This window comes from Pelophylax lessonae (genome assembly GCF_965119305.1).
Source record: "Pelophylax lessonae genome assembly, chromosome: 8".
In the NCBI taxonomy this organism is placed as follows: Eukaryota; Metazoa; Chordata; class Amphibia; order Anura; family Ranidae; genus Pelophylax; species Pelophylax lessonae.
Window position 1 is genome coordinate 24,744,035 of NC_138775.1, and position 22,011 is coordinate 24,766,045.

At 48.7% G+C, this 22,011-nt stretch overlaps 2 protein-coding genes across 3 annotated transcripts in view; one reads left to right on the forward strand and one right to left on the reverse strand.

Annotated features, from left to right (window-relative positions):
* WDR6 (WD repeat domain 6) overlaps nucleotides 1-1,889 on the reverse strand; it is a 37,381-nt gene extending 35,492 nt beyond the window's left edge. The window contains exon 1 of one of the 2 annotated variants that reach the window (XM_082266426.1): nucleotides 1,842-1,889. Coding sequence is in view for 1 of the 2 variants with exons in the window: in XM_082266425.1 (XP_082122551.1) it covers nucleotides 1,715-1,743 (29 nt within the window). In the remaining variant the exon portion in view is untranslated. The other variant, XM_082266425.1, reaches the window with a different exon arrangement.
* The window catches only part of LOC309562133 (kelch-like protein 10), a gene marked incomplete at its 3' end in the record, with an annotated part of 516,189 nt that overhangs the window by 87,263 nt on the left and 406,915 nt on the right, over nucleotides 1-22,011 (forward strand). The window lies entirely within an intron of this gene.

The following is a 22,011-nucleotide window of genomic DNA, read 5'->3' on the forward strand; positions in this document are numbered from 1 at the left end:
TTTTATGATTTTATTTTTATTTTTTACAATATCACTGACTATGACTCTGTCCATTCAGAAAAGGAAGGAGCTGGTAAATTACATATTTACCGACCCCTTCCTTGTTCTCTATTGTGACACATCCCCTGCAGCAGCCGGCAGGAGAGGGAAGGGCGCACAGTGGGGGGGGGGGGGGGACCAGGGGAGCACACAGGGGCCAAAAGACAGCAGAACACAAGTGAACTGGATAGGAGGAGTGGCGGGGGCAGCATACAGAGGAACCAATCTCCTCTATTTTCCTTCTACAGCTACAGGAAGAGAAAGGAGGGCAGTGATTTCTCTACATGCTGCTCCCGCCACCCCTCCTATCCAAGTGTACAGGGCCCCCTGGAGCATGGGGCCCGGTTGCAATTGCAACCCCTGTAGTTACGCCCCTGCTGACAGCCCGTGCTCGCTTCCCCCCTTGTCACAGCACCGCTGTCATACGGGGGAGAGGGAGGATTAGCGAGCACAGGCAGCGGTGGGGGCAGCTTCCCAGTATAGCTGGCGTGCCCACAGAGAAGGCTATGCGTGCCAGCTGTGGCACACGTTCCATAGGTTCGCCATCGCTGCTCTAGGATGTGTCTGCTTTCAGAAAATATATAATATTTAGGGGTTTTTTTTATGTAATCTTCAGGCCCAAAATTATTTTTTTTAAACGTGTGCAAAAATACGCGAAAACGGCTGTGAAAGGGTTAAAAGATAAGTTCTATAATATACATATATATATATATTAGGAATGTACTATCAGAGGATCACTACCTATCACATTCTGCAAGGGGAAGTGACGTTCGGACGAGACCAACTTACTGCGCATGCGCCGTGCGTTCCAACATGGCCGCTATACGTTCCAATAGGTTTCCTAATGTGACAGAACACGAAGCAGCGGCGGACATCTTCTTACACCCACGCAAGTCTTGAATTTTAGAATTTATTTTAGCAGTAAACTCACCTTATAGCCTGAAATAGAGTATTTCACCGCGACCGAGTGTAATAGTCTATTTCACTATATAACCAGTTTGTCGCTAAGCTGCGCGGGTGTACCAAGATGGCCGTCACCACCTTCTACCTGCAGGTTTCTCACTATATTTACTAGATTATAATAATAATAAAAATGTAATACTGTGATTCAGTCTATAAGGTGAGTTTACTGCTAAAATAAATGTAAAATTGAAGACTTGCGTGGGTGTAAGAAGATGTCCGCCGCTGCTTCGTGTTCTGTCACATTAGGAAAGCTATTGGAACACATAGCGGCCATGTTGGAACACATTGGCGCATGCGCAGTACGTTGTTCTCATCCGTACGTCACTTTCGGGTGCAGAATCTGATAGGTAGCGCTATTCTGATAGAACACCGCGTCTGTCACATGTATGGAAGCTCATTCCTAATAATAGCCTGCAGGTAGACGGTCACAGCTTGTATGGATTGCAGTGACCCTCTAAGGTCCCATTCACACCTGAATGTCCTGCGAACGTGTGTTTGTTTGCCGAATGGCGTACGCCTTGCCAAAAAGTGCGCATTTGCATGCCAGGCAGGTGTGAATGGGGCCTTAGAGGGTCACTGTAATCCAGGCAAGCTAACTGCAGTGTGATAATTATTCCTAGCACTCCCTGCCATGGCAGCAGGCCTGCTGAGACTAGTAGTGCCACACGTGCAGAAGGCCGTGTCTATGCTGTGTGACCTGCATTTCTCTAACCTGAGGAAAACACACAATAAATGTCCCATCTACAGATATCGAAGTCCAGCTGCGCTAACAGCACAGACCGAGGTAGTATCAGGAAAGTATTTCTATTTCCCCCATTTGCCAGTTCTTCCATACTTACACATGGCCCACGGCTTCACTTCCGCCCGGCTCGGGCACGTGCTTCCTCTCCCGTCCCCCCTCCAATCACAGCACGGGATACGCCCCCGGCCGCTGAAACGTGTACTACTATAGGCTGGTGAAATGACTGGCGTGGGAAGGCGTTGGGTCAGCTGTTGCTAGGCGACCGCTGCAGTCACATGATCTATCAGCAGGAAATTGAAAGAAAAGGCCCACGGCTCCACTTCCGCCAGGTGTAACGTGAAAATTACCTACCCGTGAGAAAAACCTACCTCGTCACTTCCGGGCAGGAACAGCTGAGCAGCGCAGCAGTGCGCATGCTCACAGCCCCGGATACCTAATGTATGATGGCTAGTAGATGACTAGTAGATGACTAGTGCGCATGCGCACTAGTAAGAAATTATCACTGTTCCGTGAAAAAAACCTACCCACGCGGCGGTTACATTAAAAGATCTCGGCTGCAATACGAGTCATCTCCACTCCTGTCCCTGTCACTTCCCTCATCTCGGATAGTAAATATAAAAGCGGCGGCGGCTCCGTGATTTATCTTTTCATACACCCGCCGCCGCTTTTATATTTAGTAGCCGAGAGCAGGGAAGTGACCGGGACAGGAGCGGAGATCACTCATGGTGCAGCACAGCTGTTTTAGTGTAAACGCCGCGTTACAAACAGTGCCGTGCAACCGGAAGTGACGAGGGTAGGTTTTTCTCACGGGTAGGTAATTCTCACGGAACACCGGTATAACGTTAAAAAACCATACCCCGTGAAGAAACCATACCCTCGTCACTTCCGGTCTGAAACAGCTGAGCAGCGCAGTAGTGCGCATGCTCAGAGCCCCGGATACGTGATTGAAGAAGAAAGAATTTGAGAAGTGCGCATGCTCGGTGGGCATGAAATTATCACGGCACTGTCTCTAATATAATACTTGCGGCGGGTACATTAAAACACTTCGGGTGCAACATAAATCATGTCCTCTCCTATCGCTGTAACTTCCCTCATCTCCGGTAATAAATATAAAAGCGGCGGCGGGTGTATAAGATGTAAATGTGACGGCGATCGTGGCTCCGGGATCCGCTTTTATATTTATTACCGGAGATGAGGGAAGTTACAGCGATAGGAGAGGACATGATTTATGTTGCACCCGAAGTGTTTTAATGTACCCGCCGCAAGTTTAACTACCGTGAGAAATCCATACCCTCCGTAGCGGAACCGGAAGTGACGAGGGTATGGTTTTCTCACGGGTATGGATTTTTCACGGAACACCGGTGTTCCGTGAGAATTACCTACCCATGAGAAAAACCTACCCTCGTCACTTCCGGTTCACGGCAGTCTGTGTAACGCGAGCGGTTACATTAAAACAGCTGTGCTGCACCATGAGTGATCTCCGCTCCTGTCCCGGTCACTTCCCTGCTCTCGGCTACTAAATATAAAAGCGGCGGCGGGTGTATGAAAAGATAAATCACGGAGCCGCCGCCGCTTTTATATTTACTAGCCGAGATGAGGGAAGTGACAGGGACAGGAGCGGAGATGACTCATAGTGCAGCACAGCTATTTTATGTCACCGCCGCGTCGGTAGTTTTTTTAACGGACACCGAGATCGTTTCAGACTAGTGTGCATGCGCACTAGTCTGATCCTCAGCTCTTCCATTAGGTATCCGGGGCTGTGAGCATGCGCACTGCTGCGCTGCTCAGCTGTTCCTGGCCGGAAGTGACCAGGGGTAGGTTTTTCTCACGGGGTAGGTAATTCTCCCGTTACACCGCGGCTCGGGCACGTGCTTCCTCTCCCGTTCCCCCTCCAATCACAGCACGGGATACGCCCCCGGCCGCTGAAATGTGTACTACTATAGGATGGTGAAATGACAGGTGTAACGTTAAAAAACCATACCCCGTGGAGAAACCATACCCTCGTCACTTCCGGTCTGAAACAGCTGAGCAGCGCAGCAGTGCGCATGCTCAGAGCCCCGGATACCTAATGGAAGAGCTGAGGATCAGACTAGTGCGCATGCTCGGTGGGCATGAAATTATCACTGCACTGTGTCTAATGTTATACTTGCGGCGGGTACATTAAAACACTTCAGCTGCAACATCAATCATCTCCTCCGCTATCGCTGTAACTTCCCTCATCTCCGGTAATAAAAATAAAAGCGGCGGCGGGTGTATGAGATGTAAATGTGACGGCGATCGCGGCTCCGTGATCCGCTTTTATATTTATTACCGGAGATGAGGGAAGTGACAGGGGAAGGAGCGGAGATGATTCATGTTGCAGAGGAGCTGTTTTAATGTAAGCGCCGTAAGTTTAACTACCGTGAGAAATCCATACCCTCCATAGGTGCACCGGAAGTGACGAGGGTATGGTTTTCTCACGGGTATGGTTTTTTCACGGAACACAGGCGTGGGAAGGCGTTGGGTCAGCCGTTGCTAGGCGACCGCTGCGGTCACATGATCTATCAGCAGGAAATTGAAAGAAAAGCCTAAAATGTTTTAATAGCGGATGAAGAGCAAGTGTAAAATAAATAAACTAAAATAAAATGCTTTTAACTACTTCCATACCGGGCCATTTCTGTAAAAATCATTTTTTTTGTTAGAAAATGACTCAGAACCCCCAAACATTATATATATATATATTTTTCTTTTTTTAAGCAGACACCCTAGGGAGTAAAATGGCAGTCATTGCAACTTTTTATGTCACACGGTATTTGCGCAGAAATTTTTCAAACGTGTTTTTTTTGGGAAGAAAAAACTTTTATGAATAAAAAAAAAAAAGAAAGAAAAAACAAAACACTAAAGTTAGCCCAATTTTTTTGTATAATGTGACAGATGATGTTACGCCGAGTAAATAGATACCTAACATGAAGTGAAGAGAGACACTTCTATCGGTCTGAGTGAACAGAAGGCAAAGGAGACACTGAAGAACGAGGCGCTGAGCTCGGTGCTGAGGGACGCCGTGCTGCAGATGGGAAGACCTCCAGGAGACATATCTGGGAGTTTACTACAGACCCCTCTGGTGGATATCTCTATAGCTAATTGCTGGTATTTTCGTTGAAGGTTGAGTGCGACCCCTAGTGGACAAATTGGAACGCAAGCACTCGATTTTTTATCACAAGCACTTTGTTCACTTAATTTTAGCACGCGCTTGCAATTTTTTTTTTTTTGCCATAAATGTATTTATTTTGAGAAAAATGCAATTCCAAATCTTGATTTTAATTAGTAGTGTATGTAGAGGCTGAAGGAGAAAGCAACATGATCAAAGAGTACATACTGGAGGTAGGGCAGCCATCAGAAATTCTGGGGCCCCTTACACAGCTTTAGGTCTGGGCCCCTCCGGGCCTAACAACCAATATTCCCCAGGGCCGGTCCTCTGGCCATCCCACCAAATCTGCCTGCTGGCAATCCTACCGAGTCCTTCAGGGCACCCACTTTTATTTTAACACTCTTACAACTTAATATAAGAAAATGAATCCAATCCTGCACATAGCATCCCCATATATTCAGCAAAGAGACATCCCAATCCAGCAAAGAGACGGCCTCATATATTCAGCAAAGAGATACCCCAATCCAGCAAATAGACATCCCAATCCAACAAAGAGACGGCCTCATACAGGGCCGATCCTGGGGTCACAGGCGCCTGGGTGCAGAAATATTTTTGGCGCCCCCACGTGGGCGTGGTCATCTTACTAACTCCTCCCCTTTAAACTGTTTTATGGCAACAACTCCACCTCTCCATCTTTAAGCCCTACCACTGTTTGTAATCTTAATGCTTGGACAATCATTTAGTCAACAGCTTTGACAAGTCAAAATAAATGTTTAATTTACTGACAATTCTGTAAAGTGCATGTAAATCAAATAGTTGTAGCACAAAAATCTTGGAATATAAATATGAACTTCACAATATTAAACTTTTGAACAGAAAAGAGAACCTGTGGGGTATTGTCAAGAAAGAGAGAGAAAAAAAAAAAAGAGAGAGAGAAAAAAAAAGAGAAAAAAAAAAAAAAAAAAGAGAGAGAGAGAGAGAGATTCAAAAGAGAGAGGGGGTTTGACAGAGAGAGAAAAGGGGGGGGGGTTGACAGAGAAAGGGGGTGACAGAGAGAGAGAGAGGGAAAGGGGGGTGACAGAAAGAGGGAAAGGGGGTGACAGAAAGGGGGAGAGAGGGGGGGGTGACACAGAAGAGTGAGAGAGGGGTGGACACAGAAGAGTGAGAGAGGGGTGGACACAGAAGAGTGAGAGAGGGGGGGGGGGTGACACAGAAGAGTGAGAGGGGGGGGGGTGACACAGAAGAGTGAGAGAGGGGGGGACACAGAAGAGTGAGAGAGGGGGGGGACACAGAAGAGTGAGAGAGGGGGGGACACAGAAGAGTGAGAGAGGGGGGGACACAGAAGAGTGAGAGAGGGGGGGACACAGAAGAGTGAGAGAGGGGGGGACACAGAAGAGTGAGAGAGGGGGGGACACAGAAGAGTGAGAGAGGGGGGGACACAGAAGAGTGAGAGAGGGGGGGACACAGAAGAGTGAGAGAGGGGGACACAGAAGAGTGAGAGAGGGGGGACACAGAAGAGTGAGAGAGGGGGGGACAGAGTGGTGGGGTGACAACAGGGACAGAGGGGGAGGGGTGACGACAGGGACAGAGGGGGAGGGGTGACCACAGGGACAGAGGGGGAGGGGTGATGACAGGGACAGAGGGGTGACGACAGGGAGAGTGAGGGGGGTGACATGGGGAGACAGGAGGTGACAGGGACAGAGGGGGAGGTAGACAGGGACAGAGGAGATGGGGGAGACAGGGACAGAGGGGGGGGGACAGAGACAGAGAGGTGGGGAGACGGGGACAGAGGAGGGGGGAGACAGGGACAGAGGAGGGGGGAGACAGGGACAGAGGAGGGGGGAGACAGGGACAGAGGAGGGGGGAGACAGGGACAGAGGAGGGGGGAGACAGGGACAGAGGAGGGGGGAGACAGGGACAGAGGAGGGGGGAGACAGGGACAGAGGAGGGGGGAGACAGGGACAGAGGAGGGGGGAGACAGGGACAGGGTAGGGAGGAGTATGTCCAGTCACAGTTACTCACTCAGGTCACCATGTAGCTGCCGGCTGCCTGAGGTAAACTTTCCCGCCCACACATCTCTTTCACTTACAGCAGCATGGGCTGTACTGAGTGTGTGGGCGGGCACAGGGAGAGAGAGAGGGGGGCAGGAGAAGGTAGTGCAGATGCAGCCTCTCCCATTCCTGTAGGGGGGGGGACTGCTCACTGGAGAATGGGGCACACACACACAGCCACAGGTTGAACGAAGGAGCCACACTGCCTGCTGCCAATCACTATGGAGGCAGCTTAGCCCGGCGCCCCCCTTTTCAGCAGTTTGGAGGCGCCTGGGTGCGGTGCACCCCTTGCACCAGCCCAGGATCGGCCCTGGCCTCATATATTCAGCAAAGAGATATCCCAATACAGCAAAGAGACGGCCTCATATATTCAGCAAAGAGATATCCCAATGCAGCAAAGAGACGGCCTCATATATTCAGCAAAGAGATATCCCAATCCAGCAAAGAGATGGCCTCCTATATTCAGCAAAGAGACAGCCCAATCCAGCAAAGAGACATCCCTTCGACTGCATCAGCTTACTCTGCGGCCACCCTGCTTTAGCAATTGCTAGTTACTACAGCAGCAACAACTTGATCTCTTTGGTTGGGCCTGGGCAGCTGGGCCCCATGGAATGCCTGGGCCCCCTACATGTGTATGGGCTGTCCCCCCCTGATGGCTGCCCTGACTGGAGGTAATACCCAGGATGTGAGGGTTCTTATTACAAATCTGCTTAAATGTAGTAAGTGGCATTGTTGTATCAGTGTGTCATAACAGGCAGGATATGCAGTGTTTAATTTGTACAAATTGATAAATCAGTAAAGTATGTGAGTCTTTGAAGGAATCAAAGGAAACTAAGCCCAGGAAAGATCGTAAATATGAAGCAGATGGGAATGTGAATTCAAAGTAATACTTCCAGGAGACTCCCAGCCTGGAGCAAAAAAAAATGGGTTTTATTGATAATTTGTCTTTTGATGTCTTCCACAGCTAATATTGACCCATCCCGTAGATACCTTCATCTCCAGGTCTTGGGTGGAAAAGCTTTCCTAGAACACCTTCAGGAAGCAGAGCCTCTTCCTGGTCAGGTCTGCTCTACCTTTAAGCCCCGTACACACGTACCGATCGTCGGCATACAAACGTTCGTCTTTTCTCCCCGGGATGTCGGTGTCTGTTGAAAAGTGCAAAGACTGCCCAAGAATTTTGTCCGCCGACTACAGCCGACTTCAGAAGTGATGTCACGTAATGGTTAACTTTCCCTGTGTTTTTTCTTTTCTGAGCATGCCCAGTCTTGCAAATCTGCGGTCTGTCGGCAGAAATCTGTACTGACTGGCGAACAATCGTCCGTTCTGGTGTCGGCATACAAAAATTTAAATGCTTGCAAGAAAGACTCTTGTCCGCAGAATGTGCGCAGACAGCTGTCGGAGCCACCATACTAACAAGCGTACAATCGGCAGATCTTTCGTCCGCCGACGTTTGTATGCCGACGATCGGTACCTGTGTACGGGCCTTTACTCTTCACTTGCACTTCAGAAACCAGCGTTTCCGCTTTAAACCAGTTCCGTGTGCCTGCGAGCCTGACTTTCTTGTACAAAAGTTTTTATTTTGAGAAGAGGCATAAACATACATCAAAAACATGGTATACGTGTACAATTAGATAAAAGAAAATGGAACGCAGGGGAACAGATAGCAGCAAACCATGATACAGACATAGGGCGTGAGCCAACCAGGAAACATCACGGACCAAATAATGAGTATCAACAAGCGGAAATGCATAGATAGGGACCTAAAGTCCCCCAGTGTTTCACAATACAGGAAGACTATCAAAAGGAAAAGTTACGCTTGCAATTTTTATCCAACCTTTATTGATTTTATTATCACTATATCTGTCACTTCACATTAAATATTTTTACCAGCACTTTGTGCTTTTTAACTTACCCAGCCATAATTTTATCCGCACGGCTTTTTATTGATTCAAATACACTTTTGCACTGGCACTTTTTAACTGCACTTATTTTTTAGAGTGATACTCTATGGTTTGGACACATCACTGTCCCATTACATATTTATAAGGTAGCGCCGATTCCAACTACCTCCCCCATCTCCTATAAATCTTGACCCCTAATTTTTTAGGGGTTGGTTGGTGGCTGCTTCCTATTGTCTTAAAAGCAACCCTCTCTGGAATAATCCATAGCGCTGGTCTCCCCCCCTTCTTTACTTCAAAATTATTTTTTTGCCTAAATTTCTTTATGTTTTTTGCCATTCCGCGTCGTGGATCCCCGCCGTTTTTTTCCGTGACCTGGACGCCTGTATTGGCTCTTTTTTGTGGGCTGGCTCGCATCTCCGGCTGGCGCGCTCTACCTTACAACTCCCGGTGTCCTCGGGGGGACTGGCCCTCCCTCATTTCAAATTTTATTTCTGGGCGGCTGTTCTGGTCACCATACACTGGTGGTTTGCGGGGTCTAGGTCGAATGCAGCAACGTGCCTGGAGGCTGCTTGTCTGGGCTCCCTGGCGGGTCTCGGCAACCTGGTCTACCGTGGCGCGGGTGCTTATCCTTCTCTTCCACTCCCCACCAGGACCACTCTCTGGGTTTGGAAGGTGGCTAGAGTGCGGTTTCTCCAGCCTAACACTTGGTCCCCTTATCAGCCCCTGTGGGGCAACCCGTCGCTCCCTCATTTGCGTATGCTTCCTGACCCGCAGGTGTGGGCCCCATGCGGCGTCCAGCGTCTTTGGCAACGCTGGTCTTCAGATTTGCCTGCCCTAGATAGGGAGGAATGGGAGGACTGCCTGGGACATGGCTTGGGTTCGGTCATCGCCTCTGGAGACAAACTTATCCATACTAAATTTCTGCACAGAGTTTATTTCACTCCACTGAGACTGCACAGAATGTATCCTGCGAGATCGGCCGACTGCCCTAAATGTCTGGTAGCTGAGGGCTCTTACTTGCATATGTTTTGGACTTGCCCACGGGTGGAGGAGTTTTGGGGTGCTGTGTTTGACCTTCTGAACGCACACCTCCATCTCACTGTCACATGCACCCCGAAGCTGGCACTCTTGGGCATTCCTGATAAGGTTAGACGCTCTAAGTACTCGCGGCTGATGATTTCTTTGTTGCTGTACTATGCTAGGAAGGAAATCATTTTTCACTGGAGTTCTCCCTCCCCCCCCCACGCTGACTGCGTGGGTGGCCCTTGTGAACGGGGCTCTCCCCATGTACAAACTTACTTACATTAACAGAAATTTTCCCCACAAATACGAAAAGATTTGGCAGCCCTGGGTGGATGGTGCGGTTTAGCTCCACTTCTCCATGCTGCTATTTTGTTCAATGGTCTGCCGGTTCTGTAGTTGCTTATTTTTCTCTGCATTTTCTGTTACTGTGTATGTATGCAATGTTTCCCCACCACGCTTACTTGAGCGCTACTAGCGCACTGGTTTCTCCCATCTGTCTATGATGATGGCCATTGGCTACACGTTTGTTGTATACTGTTGTTTAATTCTGACTTTTTTCAATAAAGAGCAACCTTGTTTGTAAAAAAAAAAAAGTAACGCAGTGCCGAATCGCAAAATAGGGCCTAGTCAGGAAGGGGGCAAATCCTTCCGGTCTTAAAGCGAAGTTCCGGCCACAAAAACATTTTTGAGATAAAAACACCCCCCTAATCCTAAGCTAACGCCAATTACACTCATACTATTCCTACATTACAGTAGAGTACAGTAAATGAATATAGATAAAATCTTACCTTTAAAAATTGATTGAAGAGCGTGGCCATCTCCGGTGTGGGCGTCTGAAGCCACTGTGTCCCCCGCTGTGACTTTCTTCCTGGTTTCTGGCTACCCAGAATGCCGATCGCAATCTCACGCACGCGCTGTAAATTGCGATCGGCAATCAGAGTAGCGGCCAACCATTCCCATTGCATCCTGGGATGGATGACTCCCATCTCCCAGGACGCAATGCGAAACGGGAAGTGACGTCCAGGGCCGCGGCCGCAGAAGGAGGAAGTCGGACAGAGATGACCCTAAAATAAGGTAAGTGACCCCAAAAAAAAAAAAAATGAATGTCCAATTACTTTTTAACATGCTTTTCCCTACAGGAATCAGAAAAGAAGAAAATGAGGCCGGAACTCTGCTTTAAAGTGGTTAAAAAGATGAAAATTTCAATAGCATGTTGATTTGGGGGGTGGAGAGAAAAACCCAGGAAGACAATTATGAGCAGATTAAACTTCATCTTTAATCACTTGCTGACCGCTCACATGGAGCGTACTGCGGCAAAGTGGCTCGATTACGTCGCTGGACTCCTCCCCTTGTGGGCGGCGCGCGCGCGTTGCCGGAGGCTCACTCCCGCCGTATTCAGTCACAGCAGGAGTCGGGCCAGGGGAGGAGAGGCGGTGATCACCGCCGCTTTTCCCCGATCGTCGGGGATCGAGTGAGGGAATCCGCCCACTTGTGTAAACAAAGCAAACAAAAATCTCCTATGTGACAGGCAGGGACAGATTACAGGATTCAGCATAGCTGAACCTGTGATCTGTGTCTGTGTCACACAGTCCCCTCCCCCCACACACGTCAGTAAGCACCAGGCATATATTTAACCCCTTGATCGCCAATAAAGTTAACCCCTTCCCTGCCAGTGTCATTGTTACAGTAACAGTGCATATTTATAGCACTGATTACCAGGCCCGGCCCTACCATGGGTCCCGGTGGGACCATGGGACCCAGGCGGCACCTAGAGAGTGGCGGCCCCTGGCTGCCTCTTCTCTTCTTCGGCTATTTAAAAAAAAAAAAGGTCCACGGCCGGCCTGACATGCACACTGCACATGCGCCGCCGCTCAGGAAAACCTGCAAACGTTCGGCTATTTCTGGAAATAGCCGAACATGTAGGAGTTTTCCCGAGCGGCGGCGGCGCATGCGCAGTGTGCATGTCAGGCCGGCCACGGCTAGAACAGCCCGAAGGAGGCCACTGTCATGTTTAGGCATTTTGACCTAGTCATGCCGCCTCTGCTGTCATCTGCCCCGGGGACATCTGGCCAAACACCACCTGCTACCACCTGTCCAGGGCTGTGTGAGCCTGAGCTTCCAGAATGTTTCCACATGTGCCAACCACGAGCAATAAGAACTAAAGCATGTACAGTGTCCATTTCACAACCCACATGTGTTACCGGTGTCTGAAGGAGGGCCAGCACCACAGCCAAGAAGTCAAGGCTCTGGGGTCCATGCGGAAGCTGCAAAAGATGAGGGGGGGGGACACTTAAGGACGGGGGGAAGGCAGGGGCATAGGTAAGCTCCACAAGGATGGATGCACAAGGGCAGGGGGGGGGGGCACAAGGTGGGGATGGAGGTGTAGCTGCACAAGATCAGGGAAAGGGGGAGGTACAAAACTTTGGGGGAGAAGCTGCACAAGGTGAGGGTGGGTAGAGAAGGACACTATGAGGGGGTGCCCGACGGGGGGAGTGGATTAAGAAGCTGTACAAGATCAAGACGAAGGGGGGAGAGTAGGATAAGGTGGGGGGTATCAGGGGGTGCACAAAATGAGGGGGAGAGGAGGACAAGGTGGGGTGTATTAGGGAGTGCACAAGATGAGGGGCAGAGGAGGACAAGGTGTGGGGGGGGGGGGTATCAGTGGGTTCTCAAGATGAGTGGGAGAGGAGGACAAGGTTTGGAGGTATCAGGGAGTGCACAAGATGGTGTGGAGAGGAGGTCAAGGTGGGTGGGTATCAGGGGGTGCACAAGATGAGGGAGAGAGGAGGAAAAGGTGGGGGGTATCAGGGGGTGCACAAAATCAGCATTATCTTGCACCATGCCCGCAGCCCCGCATTCTCCTGCACCATGCCCGCAGCCCTGCATTCTCATGCACCATGCCCGCAGCCCTGCATTCTCCTGTACAATGCCCGCAGCCCTGCATTCTCCTGTACCATGCCCGCAGCCCTGCATTCTCCTGTACCATGCCCGCAGCCCTGCATTCTGCTGTACCATGCCCACAACCCTGCATTCTCTTGTACCATGCCCACAGCCCCGCATTCTCCTGTACCATGCCCACAGCCCCGCATTTTCCTGTACCATGCCCACAGCCCCGCATTCTCCTGTACCATGTTCGCAGCCCTGCATTCTCCTGTACCATGCCTACAGCCCCGCATTCTCCTGTACCATGCCCGCAGCCCTGCATTCTCCTGTACCATGCCTACAGCCCCGCATTCTCCTGTACCATGCCTACCGCCCCGCATTCTCCTGTACCATGCCCGCAGCCCTGCATTCTCCGGTACCATGCCTGCAGTCCCGCATTCTCCTGTTCCATGCTCGCAGCCCTGCATTCTCCTGTTCCATGCCTACAGCCCTGCATTCTTCTGTACCATGCCCGCAGCCCTGCAGGGCACTGTGACACTATAGACAGTAGAAAGCCTGGTGCGCTCATCTGCCCAGTGTCTATTGCTCTGTCCTGCTCCTGCTGTCACTCCATACACACTCACACCCCTCTGACTGCTTTCATAGTCCTATAGAATGTGGGGGCCTCTTGGAGGGCGTGAATTTTTTTTTTGGGGGGGCAGCATTTCATTCTCTGACCCAGGCAGCACAATGTCCTGGGCCAGCCCTGCTGATTACTGTAGTAATGTCACTGGTCCCCCCAAAAGTGTCAAAAATGTCAGTCAAGATCCGTCTCTTTGGGCCACTAGGGGTATTCGGTGTATTTCCCACATCTGTCAAGGGGGTGACCTTCTTAGTTTTGACCAATTGAAAGATAGATTTGATCTGCCCAACTCCTACTTTTTCCGGTTCCTGCAACTCCGTCATGCTTTCCGGACTCAGTTTGGGGATTCCCCCCCGGATTTGACTCCGGCGGACTTTGAACTGGTCCTCCGGGATGAGGACCTTAAGAAACCGCTCTCCTCCATTTACAGATCCTTGATGCCTAGTGTGCATGTGGGTCTGGAGAAGTTGCAGGAGTTTTGGGTGACGGAAGTGCCGGAGCTGGATTCGGAGGACTGGGAGGATGTATTGGACTATCCCTTCAAACATTTAGTCTCCTCGAGGGACTGCTTAGTTCAATTCAAGATTTTGCATAGATTTCACCTCACGCCTTCCAGATAGCACAGGGTGTCTCCCGACGTCCCGGACATATGCTGGCGTTGTGGCTCTGGAGCCCCTTCCTATGCTCATATGATCTGGCATTGTCCGTCCCTGCAAAGCTTTTGGTCTGAGGTTTTGAGTTTCATTACTAGGTTAACTACTATTGCTGTCCCAGCTGGAATTGAGACCTGTATCCTGGGGCTTGTGAATGCGTTGGCCCATACTGTAGCCACTCGCACCCTTTTGGGCCTTTTGCTCTTTTATGCTAGGAAGTTGGTGGTGATGCGCTGGAGAGAGCCGGGGCCCCGGCTCTATCTCAGTGGAAGGCCTTAGTGAATTCGATGGTGCCATTATACAAAGCACATTACAAGTACAGAGGGTGCCCAACCAAATTTCACAAAGTCTGGGACCTGTGGTTGTAAGCTACTGATACTGCGGATGAGCCATCCGTTCCAGATCCCAGTGTGTCTTTGACTGCCGAGTGAGTTGTGCCTAGCTATGTAGACTGATGTGATATGTTTGCACACTGGACCGTGCTGTCCTTATTACCTGAATGTTGGAATGTAGGTACTCAGACCTGAGCTGCTCATGACCTTCTTAGAGCTGCAGCCTTGTTGGGGGGTTGGTGGGGTTTATTTTAATTTTAGTTTTAAGTTGTTTTTTGGTTGTTATGTTATGGCTTTATGTTGTTGAGCCTGGGTATGCCCACACGGCTCTGTTTTGTATGCAGTTTTTTTCACAAAACTTTAATAAATAGAATTAAAAAAAAAAAAAAAAAAATGTCAGTCAAGGGTCCGATCTGTCCGCCGCAATGTCGCAGTCCCGCAAAAAAAAAAAATACGCAGATCGCCGCCATTACTCGTTAAAAAAAAAAACAATAAAAATTACATAAATGACATAAATCTTTCCCGTAGTTAGTAGCTGCGATAACGTTTTCGCAAGCCAATCAACATACGCTTATTGAGATTTTTTTACCAAACATATGTAGCAGAAAACAAATTGGCCTAAAATGTTAAAAAATTTTGATTTTTACATTTTTTGGGGGGTAATTTCATATAAAAAAATTTGAAAAATATTGTTATTTTTTCAAAATTGTCGCTCTTTTTTTGTTTATAGTGCAAAAAGTAAAAATCGCACAGGTGATCAAATACCACCAAAAGAAATCCCTATTTGTGGTAAAAAAAAAGGACTTAAATTTCGTTTGGGTACGGTGTTGCATGACCGCGCAATTGTCAGTTAAAGTCGCACAGTGCCAAGTTGCAAAAAGTGGCCTGGACGTAAAGCAGGAAAATCCTCCGGTCCTAAAGTGGTTAATTAGTAATGGGCAAAAAGATATTAAAGAAAGTAACAAACATTACAAGCCATAGATGTGTAAACAATGTTTATTTAACATTAATCTGACAGTGAAACAAAGGACTACATAAAGTGAGATTGGTGCAAATAAATAACAATCCATCTTTTAACAGAACTTTGTAGCACAAACAGCCTGATATGTGTAAACAGTAATAGGAAATGGCGCTGATCAGGTGCAATCCGTTCACAGAGGTTCAAGCATCAGAGTTGCATATTATTGCACTCACTTTGATTGGACGGTGTGCGTGTGAACTGTACAAAGGGTTCTCATTTGGATTTGGGGGAGAAAATGGATTTTTGTAAAATCTTACCGTAAAATCCTTTTCTCTTAGCTCATTGACAGACGTAGTCCTCGGTGATACACCACCTTCGGGTTATGTTGCCTCCACAGGAGCAGGACTAGACAGGAAATTAAAAAGCTCTGGCCACACCCTAGGGGCAGTCCCAGAGGGTATATCCTCTCTCTCTCTGCCTCAGCAAATCAGTTATGTGAAAAAGCAGTCTTTAGAGATTTTAACCCAACTCAAAAAAACAGAGGGGCGGGGACTACGTCTGTCAATGAGCTAAGAGAAAAGGATTTTACGGTAAGATTTTACAAAAATCCATTTTTCTCTAGCGCTCATTGACAGACGTAGTCCTCGGTGATACACCACCTTCGGGACGTCCCAGAGCAGTATCACAACTGAGGGGTGGGAAAATGAAATCAAATCCCAATCTAGAAGGCCCAACCGGTGCCGACTAGAAGTTTACAATGCTCATCCTTAATGATGAGACTCAACAAAAGAGAGAAAAAATTTTTCTTTTTTTTTTTTTTTTTTTCCAAACAGAAAAAAACCCTCGAGGTAGACCACCGGTCTCCTCAAATTGCGGCCTGCAAAACCTTGCGGCCAAATGAGGCATCCGCCGATGCCGTCACATCAATTTTATAGAATTTTGTAAAGGTATGTACCGACGACCAAGTGGCCGCCTTACATACCTGGACCACCGACGCCTGATGGCGAAAGGCCCAGGAAGTACTGAGCGCTCGAGTGGAGTGCGCCCTAACAGGGAACGGAGGACTCTGACCCTTAATAGAATAAGCCTGTACCACCGTTTGTCTAATCCATTTGGCAATGGTCGCGGCAGATGCAGGCAAACCCTTTCTGGGGCCATCCGTGATCACAAAAAGTGAATCCGTCTTACGGAATGATTCCGTAGCTTTCAGGTATACCCTGATTGCCCGAACCACATCTAAGGAATGCAACGCATGTTCCCGATGATGCTTGGGCTGAGGACACAAGGAAGGTAGTACAATATCTTCATTCAGATGAAAATCTGAAACCACCTTAGGAAGAAAAGATGGCTTAGGATGAAGTACTACCTTATCCCTATGAATCACTAGGTATGGGGACTGGCATGATAATGCAGCCAGTTCTGACACCCTGCGAGCAGAAGTAATAGCCACCAAGAAGGCCACCTTCTGGGATAAAGTGAGCAAGGGAATCTCCCTGATGTTTTCAAAGGGAGGTTTCTGTAGAACCAACAAAACCAAATTAAGATCCCAGGGCGGTAAGGGCGCGCGGACTGGAGGAGCCAGGTGCCGCACCCCCTGGATGAAATTCCGCACCAAGGATTTGGTAGCTAAAGGCTTCTGAAAGAAGATTGCTAATGCTGAAACTTGACCCTTGATGGTGCTCAAGGCTAGCTTCTGCTCAACCCCTTGTTGCAAAAAGGCCAATATTCGAGACACCGAATAGGTACGTGGAGGAAATCCTAAAGATTCGCACCACGCAATATAAGTCTTCCATGTGTGATAATAGACTTTGCTGGAAGTCGCTTTCCTTGCTTTAATAAGGGTAGGAATGACTGAAGTAGACAAACCTCTGTCCTTCAGTACTTGGGTCTCAATGGCCAGGCCATTAAAACCAGCGACTGTAAAGCACGAAGGTAAATTGGTCCTTGAGACCACAGACACTCCCTGAGACGAAGTTCCCACGGAACGTCTGCGACTAACATGTCCAAGTCGGCCAGGCCGGCTTGAGGAGGCCAGCCTAGAATTTCTAGGAGCACTGGCGCTGATTGGATCTGAACCAGGCGTCCCTAGAGCTATCTGGCCCCGACCATCCGAGAAAGTCTGGTCGTTTTCTGTTCCCACACATTTATCAGATACCTGATTGTTATCAGGAAAGGTGATCTTTTCTGGTTGAACCTCAGGGACCGAAGTCACCCGACTAGAGGCTACTTGGCCTATCTGGTCAACCAGATCCGATTCCTGTGAGGTATCGGGACTAATCTTAGGAAAAGGTAAAGGAAAAGATCTATTCAGGGAACGGTAACTACCGCTTCCTGTGGTACTTAAATGTTGGAAGGGAAGAATCGCACCGGTAGTAGTGGTTGATGCTCGATCTAATGTCCTGAATACCGGTGAAAACGTCCCCCCACCCTGAAACCGGGTGGGGGCGCACCTTCAGGCTGTGTACTCCTTTACTTCGGGTTTGGCTGGGTTGGTCCTCTGCTTGTCCGACCAGCCCTTCTTGAACCCTCCTGGAGGAGTCTTGCCTTTCCCGCTAGTACCAGCCGGGCGCCCTTTATGGGCGGTAAAGAAAGGTCCTCGCTTGTTGCGAGGTCCCTTAGCTTTTGCAGCCTGTGGCAAAAAAGTGCTCTTGCCCCCAGTGGCATCCTTAATGATTTCATCTAGGTTGGCCCCAAATAGACGATTCCCCTGAAAAGGGAGATTGGTCAAGGTCTTTTTGGAACCTAGGTCAGCTGACCAGCATTTTAACCACAGCACACGTCTGAGGATCACTGCTAACTTAGATGCATGCCCTAATAAGGGAGTAGTGTCCAAGGCTGCGTCACAGATAAACCGTAGCCCTTGTATGATCTGTTCCATCAAATCAGATGTCTCCTGGGGAATATCTTTTCCCCTAGATCTTGGCGTACCATTTTCGCCCATTCCGTAAGTGTCTGGGAAACTAGACCAATAACAATTACTGGTCTAAATGCTGACCCTATCAGAGAGAAGATGGTGCGGGACTCTGCTTCTATCTTTCGATCCACCGGATCCTTAAAGGACGAAGTGTCCTCCACTGGAATAACCGTGGCTCTATTCAGCCTGGAAATAGGCGGATCCACGACTGGTGGTACCGTCCATTTCTTAATGATGGATTCCTCAAAAGGATAGCGTCTAGCAATACGCTTGGAAATAGTAAAGGTACGTTTAGAATGCTCCCATTCTCCTTTAATCTGATTACCAAAACATTTAGGTACAGGAAAAGCCTTCGCCGTCTTGATGGGCTTATTAGTACCAAAAGGCATCTCTGTTTCAGTTGCCTCTGCCGGTAAAGCCTCAAGTTTTAAGGTTTCCTGCACTGCCACAACTAGTGCGTCCACCAATGCTTCTTCCTGAATTATAGCAAGAGAAGAAGCGTCCTCCTCACTGTCTGAGGGGGTTTTACCTGGGATAACAGCCCTTGCAGAGGAACCTGCAACTGCCGTGACCATCTCTGAATCTGAGTCAGAGGTGTCAGATGGTATAGGGGTAGGCGGGGGTCGCTTCCTTGACCCCCGTCCCTGACAGGCCGCCTCCACCCGAGCCACCATAGACTCCAAAATTGCTGTAAATGACTCTATACTCTGTGCACCGGCGGGTCCCGAGGCCCCCTCGAGGGAAACAGGTGGGGGAATCTGTGTGGCAGGGTCCATGATAACTCCAGTTACTTCCTGGATAATATAATTCAAAAGTAAAGAAAAAAAATTTTTTTTTTTTTTTCTGACCCCCAGCGCCACAAAAAGCCCCTTAGTGTTACCTGCTAGGGATCCCTATCGATCGAGAGAGAGAGAGAGATAGACCCCCAGGCTCACCACTTGATGCTCAGAGTTAAACTGCAACAGGTTACAGCGCTGTCTTGACAAACAGGAAGTCTTTTGGCTGGCTGCCCAGGAAGAAAGGAGGCGGCTCCGCCCCTCTGCACGCCTTCCGGCGCCTCCCCCAAGCTCCACGAGGTGTAGGATCACCTCAAACATGGCCGCCCCCATGCTGGAGACACGAGGCTACGCCAAAATGGCGGCTCGTGCGATCCAGCAAAAAAAATGGCGGCGGCCTGTACTGAATAGCGGTGTGCTGCAGGGCACACAACACTCTCTCTGCATGGGGATATGGCGTGGTTGGCGGTACCGGCCCTGGCGGACCGCATGGCCGTTCGGGAGGCCTGCTAATAGCTGGAGATCTGATTTGGAAGGCAGTCTACATGTCCGTGGCTTCTGACTGGTAGGTAGCTTATACTTAACCCATAAGATTCCCAGAATGCCACAGATTACATCTTTTAAACATGTATACAATAGATTGTTAGCTCCCAAACCAAGCCTCCTGGCTTTTGCACACATAAAATCACACTCAAAGTAGGAGGATCTGTGACATGTTATAGGATAGAAAGGACTCTTTCTTACCATACAGAGAGGGGCCCGCGTTCACCACAAAACCCGTCAGGGAAAAAGGGGGAACATACTACTCACCATACCGGAACCAGGCGGGCACCAACTCCTGACAGTACCCCTCTCCACCGGGGCGGGAGGGCTGTCGACCGATACGGACGCCGTGACTCATGGTCTTTGGCGTTTCAGCGAGACGTTTAACTCGCGGGTTCAGTCCTTTTAATGGGACTTTGTCGCGGCCGACCCAGCGCGGAGCTATGGCCTGCACGCGCTCGTAGGCTGAACTGGGGTGACCACCGGATCTCAACATCCAGCCCGTCGCCCAGTTCAGCTTTCTTGCTTGAAGATCTCACAGGAACACTGGAGAAAAAAAGCTGTCTAAAAAATCCTTTAAGAAAAAAATTCTTGCCAGGACCTAAGATCCCAGCAAGGTGTCTAGGTCCTTACTCCTAACTAGACAGAAAATAACTGATTTGCTGAGGCAGAGAGAGAGAGGATATACCCTCTGGGACTGCCCCTAGGGTGTGGCCAGAGCTTTTTAATTTCCTGTCTAGTCCTGCTCCTGTGGAGGCAACATAACCCGAAGGTGGTGTATCACCGAGGACTACGTCTGTCAATGAGCGCTAGAGAAATCTCTGTTTACTGCATAAATGGGCAGCCATGCCAGACTATACCATAGAACCGTCACCAACGCACCGGGCCACATTCTAGAGCAAACCGCCATATTGCACAGTGTTTAAATTGTGCCTAAAGTAATGCTGGGGGTGTGTTCTTTCATATAATGCTCGCACAACCCCAGGATCCTTTTAGACATGCATGCTCCTTCCTCCTGGTCCCTGGGTGTTGCAGACATTATAGAATCCAAAAATCCAGATGGCAGCGCTCCGAGAAAACATCCAACTTTATTGCACAACATCAGGACCCAACAGTCAACAGTTACTGCAATAAAGTTGGATTTTTCCTCGGAGTGCAGCTGTCCAGGTTTTTGGATTCTATAATGTCTGCAACACCCAGGGACCAGCAGGAAGGAGCATGCATGTCTAAAGGGATGCTGGGGGTATGTGAGCATTATATGAAGGAACACACCCCCAGCATCACTTTAGACATGCATGCTCCTTCCTGCTGGTCCCTGGGTGTTGCACACATTATAGAATCCAAAAATGTGCACAGCTGCACTCTGAGGAAACATCCAACTTTATTGCAGAAATAAAAGTACTCAAATACAGCAAAATGACACTGTGAGGGCAGAGGGAGAGGTCTGTCTGCCTTATATTGGCATCTATATAAGATTGCTATGAGCAAGCAAGAAAGTCTCAGACTCTTTCCTCTCTGCCCTCACAGTGTCATTTTGCTGTATTTGAGTACTTTTATTACTGCAATAAAGATGGATGTTTCTTCAGGGTGCAGCTGTCCAAATTTATGGATTCTATATTCGTCTGCAACACCCAGTAACCAGCAAGAAGGAGCATGCGTGTCTAAAGGGATGCTGGGATTGTATTCTTTCACATTATGCTCGCACACCACCAGCATCCATTTAGACATGTATGCTCCTTCCTGCTAGTCACTGGGTGTTGCGAAAAATATAGAATCCAAAAACTCAGACAGCAGCGTCCCGAGGAAACATCCAGCTTTATTGCACAACATTAGGACCCAACAGTCAACAGTTACTGCAATAAAATTGGATGTTTCCTCGGAGTGCAGCTGTCCGGATTTTTGAATTCTATAATGTCTTCAACACCCAGTGACTAACAGGAAGGAGCATGCATGTCTAGAGGGATGCGGGGGGGGGGGGGGGGGGTTGAGCATTATATGAAAAAACAGTCCCTTAGCATCCCTTTAAACATGCATGCTCCTTCTTGCTGGTCCCTGGGTGTTGCAGACATTATAGAATCCAAAAATCCGGACAGCTGCACTCCAAGGAAACATCCAACTTTATTGCAGTAATAAAAGTAGTCAAATACAGCAAAATTAAACTGTGAGGGATGCTGGCAGTGTGTTCTTTCATATAATACTTAGGCTCATAGAAAAGCTCAGCTTATCCCCAGGTAAAAACATGCGCAGTGAGAATGGCAATGCTGAAGATGGGGACTCAGCTGGAATAGCGTTGCCGCTCTCAATAAGGAAGGCCAACGACAGGATCAATCAGGTATTTATAGTACATGAATATAGTAATAAATAATATATAATATTTTAGAACTCCAGGCAGCTATTAAAAAAAAAGAACATCAGCGAATGTAGTTATATATTTAATAAAAAATCTTTAAAGCTCAAATCCGTTTATATTAATTTCATAGG